The 7,734-nt window shown below is 49.0% G+C and overlaps 1 protein-coding gene across 1 annotated transcript in view; it reads left to right on the top strand.

The window, feature by feature from the left end:
* Positions 1-46: 46 nt before the first annotated feature.
* Positions 47-7,734, top strand: part of ERO1A (endoplasmic reticulum oxidoreductase 1 alpha) — a 17,708-nt gene continuing 10,020 nt past the window's right edge. The window contains exons 1-3 of the mRNA XM_031066209.1: positions 47-70; positions 5,452-5,571; positions 6,525-6,608. Coding sequence (XP_030922069.1) covers positions 47-70; positions 5,452-5,571; positions 6,525-6,608 — 228 coding nt within the window. The remainder of the gene's footprint in view (positions 71-5,451; positions 5,572-6,524; positions 6,609-7,734) is intronic.

Raw genomic sequence — 7,734 nt, forward strand, 5'->3', positions numbered from 1 at the left:
TCCCCCCCTCGAGATATTCCTGTTTGCATCACAGCTTTAGTCAGCCATGGATGTCTCCTGTATATTGTTGGTAATTATTGTTCATTTGCTGTTTACAGGCTGATGCAGCTGCATTAAGGATGTGCTGCAGGTGTTTGGCAGAGGGGATTTTGTGAAGGTTTCCTGTCTGGCAGAGGGCTGGTTGCCTTTGGGAATGTTTCTGTGGGCAGGATGCTGTCATTAGGGGTGAGTCTGGCCATGGAGAGTTTCCTCCCTGGGACCTGGGCAGGTTTTCAGGCTGTCCTTGTGTTCACTCAGCAGCCTCTGGGGCAGGGATTCATTCCTAGCACAGCTCCCATTTCTCTGGGAAAGAGGAACTCTTCTCTCTTCAGGAGGAGTTTCCAGGTGGAGAGAAGATCTTTGGGGGTACATTCTGTCCCTCTTGGTGAGATCCCTCCTGGAACAGTGTCCTGCTCTGTGGTTCTTGCAGACAGGAGGGACATGGAGCTGTTGGAGTTCAGAGGAGGCCACCAAGATGATCAGAGCAGCTCTCCTGGGAGGAAAGGCTGGGAGAGTTGAGATTGTTCAGCCTGGAGAAGAAAGGACTTCAGGGTGGTCTAATTGTGACCTTCTTGTACCTGAAGGGAGGTGGAAAGAAGGAAAGATGGAGAGAGAGGATTCACAAGGGATGGAGGGACAGGACACAGGGAATGGCTTCCCACTGCTAGAGGGCAGAGATGGATGGGATATTGAGAAGGAATTCCTGGCTGTGAGGGTTGTGAGGCCCTGGCTCAGTTTTCCCAGAGCAGCTGTGGCTGCCCCTGGATCCCTGGAAGTGTCCAAGGCCAGGGCTTGGAGCACCTGGGATGGTGGAAGGTGTCCCTGCCCATGGCAGGGGGTGGAACTAAATGGTCTTAAGGGTACCTTCCAACCCAGACCATTCAGGGATGCTGTGACAGCACTTCAGGCCCTGGTTTGACCCCATCCTGATGCTCCCATGTGAGATTTGCTTCTGTGTGAGTTCTGGGAAACCTAGTCCTTGTTTTCTGGGCAGAAGAAGGGGACAGAGCACCTGGAGTGGCAGATAAAGCTTCCAGGGCAGGTGCAGGAGTTACTGTGCTCAGCTGGCTGCCAGCAACCTGCTCCAAGTGCACTGGCAAGGATGAAAGGGAAATAATTTCATAGAATCTGGAAGGGACCCACAAGGATCAAGGAAGTCCAACTCCTTTGTGCCAGGAAACTTCTGCTGAGGGAGCAGGGAAGGCACTTGCTCCCCATCAGCCTGGGACTTGTCCAGAGGAGCAGGCACTGCCAGGGAAGTTGGTACAGGCTAAACCCAACCCCTCAGCCTCTGTGGCACTCCCTTCCCTGTGCCCTGTTGTGGCTGTGGTGGGACATGCAGGGAAAAGTTCTCCTTCTTTCCAGCCAGGCTGTGGTGGGAGATGCAGGGAAAAGTTCTCCTTCTTTCCAGCCTGGTTGTGGTGGGAGATGCAGGGAAAAGTTCTCCTTCTTTCCAGCCAGGCTGTGGTGTGGGACACAGCGAGAAGAAATCCCCAAATCCACTGCTCAGGGGATGTTCCTGTGACATTCAGGGCAGCAGAAGGAGGTGGGAGGAGCAGCATGGAGGGGAAGGAGGCTGAAGCAGAGGCCAAACCCAGGGATTGCACAGTCCCTGCTGTTGGTGTTCCCAGCACACGAGGTGGAGGTTGGATTTTGGGGTTGTGGCACATCACCCTGGAGCTCACTCAGCACCCAGAGCCACTCCTGCTGCTCTGTCCCACTGGGACAGCCCAGCCCAGCCCTGCCCTGCCCCTCAGCCTCCTGCCAGCTGCTCACAGCCAGGGCAGGTGGAGCAAACCCCTCAGCTGGGTGATTCATGGTGCCAGCAGGCTCGTGGCATGTGTTGGGGGCTGGATCCATCCCTGGTTTATCTCAAACAGCTGCTCTCCTTGGCACAGGCTGAGGATGTAGGTAAATATTTTGTTTGTGGGGTGGGAGGAAGTGTTTTGAGGTACCACCCACAGGAGGGCACGTTTGACACAGAGCTCAGCTGCTCTGGCAGCAGGAGGTGAAGTCCCAAACCAAGGGAGGGCTGAAAAATGGGTTCTGGAGGGGTCATGGAGCAAGAGGGAACCTCTGAAATGAAGACAGGTCCTGCCAAATGATTTGGCACTGCCACTTCCCTGAGTCTTGGAGTGACTCAGCTTCAAGCTGGGCATCACTGGGGCTTTCACCAGGGCCCTGAGGAGCCTCAGCTCTTGGTGCTGCTTCTCTTCTGTGTCCTCTGGCTGTAGGCTGGGCACACACGGGCTGGGGAAATTGCCCATTTTTACCCATTCTGGCTGAAATCCTTGGAGGAAGAAAGATTGAGCAGATATGGAGTTTTCCCAGCACCTTTCCCTTTGCCCCTTGCCCCCACAGGTGTGTTGAGGGTGACCCTGAGGCTGATCCCACCAATAAACTGGGATTTGGAGAGCTCCATGGCACAACCCCCATCCAGTCCTCTAAGGATTTTGGGATCATCTGCAGTGCTTCCCTAGTGGGGGAGAGCACAGACAACTGGTGGGAAAAGTAGTACAGTGATATTATCCATTAATGCATTTATTTCCAGCTCCTCTTGCACTGTTGTCCTGTTTTCTGACATCTTTTCCTACCATTAGAAGAAGACAAAGTTAGATTACAAGATTGCAGCTGAAGCCCCAAGCTCAGATCTTTCAGTGTGTAACTTTCATGTCATTTCAGTCAAGAATCTTTCTTGTGTGTAGTTCCATGCAGTGTTCAGCCTGCAAACTGAATTATTTAATTGCCCTGCAGGGTGTGCCAACCAAATAAAATTAAGTCCACGTGAGCTGCTGTCATCTCTTTTGGCTTGACAAGAAAAAAAAGTGATGTTAGTTTTGCATCTCTGGATTTTATTCAGGATGAGGTTGGTTCTGGCTTCAGTTGGTCACCAGACATAACAAAACCAGACCTGGCCCAAATGGTGCTGCCAGTGGGGGTTTGGTGGGAGCTCCAGTGTTCCCATTTTTACAGGGATGTCATTCCTTTGGATACAGAGAACAGCTGAAGATTATCCCCAAATCTTTTTTTAGGTCACTTTTAGACCCAACCTTTAAGCTTCCTGCCCTGAAGGATGTAAAGATTTCAGGAAATAAAAATGTGGTTGGTTAGTGCCTGTGGTTTGTTGTTTTGATGTGTTTTTTTAATGTCTATATAAATTTGCAACAGCTTTAAATTGAGTAACTGGATTAGCAAATTGCTACTGTTTGTTTTTACAAGGGTGATTCAGGTTAGGGGAAATCTTAAATCACTGTTAATCTTCATTACTGTGCAAAATGCAGGACGGAATTCAGTAAATGTGTGAGGGTGACACACTGAGCTGCAGTGTAAACACTGAAAATATGAGCGAGCCTCCAAATCATGCTGCCTCAACCAAACAGAGTTATTCCAGTGGGGTGGGGAATTCTGGCTATTTTTTCCCCCACCTCCCCATTTCATGTGACTCTGTGCTCCATTTCTGCATCCTCCTCTCTGCTCCATTTCCATCGTGGTAAATAGAATTTTATTTCAGTTGTTGTGTAGCTCTTCTGGATTGTGAGGAGCAGCTGAGGGAGCTGGGAAGGGGCTGGAGAATCCCTGAGGAGCTGGGAAGGGGCTGGAGAATCCCTGAGGAGCTGGGAAGGGGCTGGAGAATCCCTGAGGAGCTGGGAAGGGGCTGGAGAATCCCTGAGGAGCTGGGAAGGGGCTGGAGAATCCCTGAGGAGCTGGGAAGGGGCTGGAGAATCCCTGAGGAGCTGGGAAGGGGCTGGAGAATCCCTGAGGAGCTGGGAAGGGGCTCAGCCTGGAGCAAAGGAGGCTCAGGGGCCCTTGTGGCTCTGCACAGCTCCTGCCAGGAGGGCACAGCCGGGGGACAGGACAAGGGGAAATGGCCTCCAGTTGTGCCAGGGGAAGTTTAGATTGGATATGAGGGAAAATTCCTTCACTGAAAGGTTTGTCCAGCCCTGGCACAGCTGCCCAGGGCAGTGCTGGAGTCCCCATCCCTGGAGGGATTTAAAACCTCTGTGGATGTGGCACCTGGGACATGGTCAGTGCTGGGGGAATGGTTGAACTCAGTGATCTTTTCCAACCTGAATGATTCCAGGATTCTCTGATTTCCCCAAGGACTCACTGGGGGTGTGGGAGAAGCAAAGCTACTTCTGTGTTGAGCAACTTTGTAGTCTGCCAGTAATGGATGTGTCAGGAAACCACCGCTGAATTTGTACTGCTTCTTTGTTGGGTTTTTTTTTCCTTCAGGGCTTGCACAAAGCCTGTCGAGCTGTTCAGGATGATGCAAGAAGGATCCATCAGATGTAGAACAGATGTTTTTGTGCCAAATGGCTCTCTGAGGCTAGCAGAGGGACTGCTGCACTTAATCACAGAACCATGGAATGGTTTGGGTGGGAAGAGACCTTAAAGCTCATCCCATCCCACCCCCTGCCATGGCAGGGACGCCTTCCACCATCCCAGGCTGCTCCAAGCGCTGTCCAGCCTGGCCTTGGACACTTCCAGGGATCCAGGGGCAGCCACAGCTGCTCTGGGCACCCTGTGCCAGGGCTCCCCACCCTCACATCAGGAATTCCCAATATCCCATCTATCCCAGATGAAGCCATTCCCTGGGTCCTGTCCCCCCATCCCTTGTAAATCCTCAGGCCCTGGGGGCTGCATTTGGCTCAGCCTGGAGCCTTCTCTGCCCCGGGTGAGCAATCCCAGCTCCTGCAGCCCTTCCTGCCAGCAGAGCTGCTCCATCCCTCTGCTCACACTGCTGGGGTTCTCGCCAAGCCAAGCCAAGCCAAGCCAAGCCAAGCCAAGCCAAGCCAAGCCAAGCCAAGCCAAGCCAAGCCAAGCCAAGCCAAGCCAAGCCAAGCCAAGCCAAGCCAAGCCAAGCCAAGCCAAGCCAAGCCAAGCCAAAGCCAAACCAAACCACTCAAAACCAAACCAAACCAGACTAAACCAAACCAAACCAAACCACACAAAACCAAGCCAAGCCAAGCTAAGCCAAACCAAACCAAACCAAACCACACAAAACCAAGCCAAGCCAAGCTAAGCCAAACCAAACCAAACCAAACCAAACCAAACCAAAGCTGATGAACCACAAGGACTTTCTTTGGGGCTGGCTTTGTGGCATTGTTGCCTAACTGGTCCCACATGCAAACTGCAGCTCTCAGCTCCCTGTTATCCTCCAGGAATGGCTTCCTGAGGCTCATCCAGGAGAGACCTGAGCTGGCAGCCTGTGCTCACAGCAGCCATGTCCATTCTGCTTTAACTTAACTTGGCTTGCTGGGAAAAGGAAAGAAAATGATGAATTTTTTAATTGTCTTCAGTGTTAAAAAGTCCTGGCTGAGTTGTTTATATTTGTTATTTATTTAGTTGTTATATTTGATTTCTTGTTTTTGATGTTGTTGATTTTGATTTTATTGTGTTTTTCTCCCCCAGGTTACTGGTTATTTAGATGACTGCACCTGTGATGTAGAAACCATCGATGCCTTCAACAACTACAAACTTTTTCCTAGACTGAATGAACTCCTGCAAAGTGACTATTTCAGATACTACAAGGTCATTTTCTTCTTGCAAGAATTGTATTTATTTGTGTGCTGCTGTCTTTTTTTTTTTAATCTCCTATGAAATTACTGCTGATCTTTTTAAAATCAGACACCTGCATTTTAACCCTGATCTTTTAAGGGTGCAGTCAGTCAGTTGGACCCTTCTGTTATGAGGAGAATCTCAATAAGATGCAATGTACTTTTAAGAGGATTTCAAAGATATTTTCTTATCCATTTTCCCCTCTTAAGCAACACATTAATGAGAGGACTTCCTTTGGTGAGCTGTGACTTAAAGATGCTGATGAGCAGTGATCCATAATGAGAGGATTTCACATGGAAAACCTGCATTAGTTCCAGGCCCTCAGGTTCATTGATGGCTGTTGCTGCCAGACATTCCATGGATTGGATTCCATGAGGTGGATTCTGCTCCCATTCAGTCAGATTCCCTTTATGCCCTTCTCTTCCAAACCCACCAAATCTTGTTAAATATTAATTATTTTGGAAGAATGATTCTTGGTACCCTCCCCTCTGGCACTGGGAGCCATTCCCTGGCTCCTGTCCCTCCATCCCTTGTCCCCAGTCCCTCTCCAGCTCTCCTGGAGCCCTTCAGGCCCTGCCAGGGGCTCTGAGCTCTCCCTGGAGCCTTCTCCTCTCCAGGGGAACATTCCCAGCTCTCCCAGCCTGGCTCCAGAGCAGAGGGAGCTCTGGCCCTCAGAACATTTTGGAATTATGGAAATGTCTGGGTGGGAAAGCCCCAGCAGAAAGACCCAAGCAAGGATTAAAAGGATTTAAACCTGTGCTGATAACAAAGTTGTGAGTGATGTTATCAATCTGGGTCACCAGGGAGTTGCTGGTGTGGAACAAACAAGTGCAGAACTTGGATTTCTCTTGGAAAACTGGGGAGTGGAAGGTTGGCTTGGCTGCATGGGGGAGATGTGTTATTGATGGGTGATGTGTTATTTGCAGGTAAACCTACAGAAACCTTGTCCCTTTTGGGAGGACAACAGTCACTGTGGGATGAGAGACTGTGCTGTACAGCCCTGCCCCTCTGTAAGTACCAAATCCATTCTTTTACATATATTTTTTTAATTTAACTTTTGCAGAGAAAGAGGAAACAACAGAGAAGTGACTGAACTTTGTTATTTTAGTTACAACAAAACTGGGGCTCTGATGGATCTTTCATGGGTGCAGCAACACTGGTGGCCATAAGAAAGGCCAAAATCCTAAATTCTGTAATAATACTAATTAAAGTTTCAAGGCAGGCTGGGATTTTAACAGCTGACCCTCTGCAAACAGCCAAAAACATCTCCTGGTCCTTTAAATTTTTTTTTCCATTAGTGAGTAGTTTTTAAGGCAAATCCATTATTGTTTTTGTGTTAATTGACAGAATTTTTTGCCCATGAGCTGCACTGTGATTTAGTTTTGGTTGAGGAGTTTGTCTCAGAGCTTTCCAGCCCTGTTGTAGGAGAAGAGGCTTTTTGAGCATCCCATTTCCAAGGGCACTCTGGTCCCTGCATCCTGGACAAAAGGGATTTGTTCCCTCAGCTGTAAGAAAACACCCTGACTGCAGATGTCTGCCCAAAAAAGGGGCTGAGGAGGTGAGGGAGTCACAGCTTGGTGGCCCCTTTGGGGACATTTCATGTTTTGGTGTTGACAGCCAGCACAGACTGTCTTACTCCCTCACTCTTGGGTTCTAAAATGGAATGATGATTTTTTTTTACACCTCAAAATAACCCTAAATGTTGTTTAAATACTTTTTATTCCTTAAAAAAATATCTATTTTTGGTAGTGATTGTGAGTAATGTGATGCAGTTACAATTACCTAAGTTTTAGCTGAAAGTTGTTCTTATTTTAAGAGCTGACTGTCCCTGCTGTTCTTAATTATTTTGATTTGGGTCCATTTCATCCTGAAATCAATAAAAATAACTCTTATTGCTTAATTTTTTTTCTTTTTACCATCACACTATTTGCTCCTGTAGCAGTGGTTCTGTTGCCTTCCTACTCCTGGAGAAAATGGAAGTTGAGGAGAATTTTGGGGCTGGTTGTGTGGGGCTGACATTCCATGCTGGAATGGTCAGAGGGAAGTTTGGAATGTCATGTGTCAGGGGCTGGTAGATGAAAAATCTGAGGAGGCACCTGGGCTCCTGCCAGGAAGGTGATGCCAGGCCTGGCTTCC

The sequence above is a fragment of the Geospiza fortis genome, unplaced genomic scaffold, assembly GCF_000277835.1.
Source record: "Geospiza fortis unplaced genomic scaffold, GeoFor_1.0 scaffold23, whole genome shotgun sequence".
NCBI classification, from domain to species: Eukaryota; Metazoa; Chordata; class Aves; order Passeriformes; family Thraupidae; genus Geospiza; species Geospiza fortis.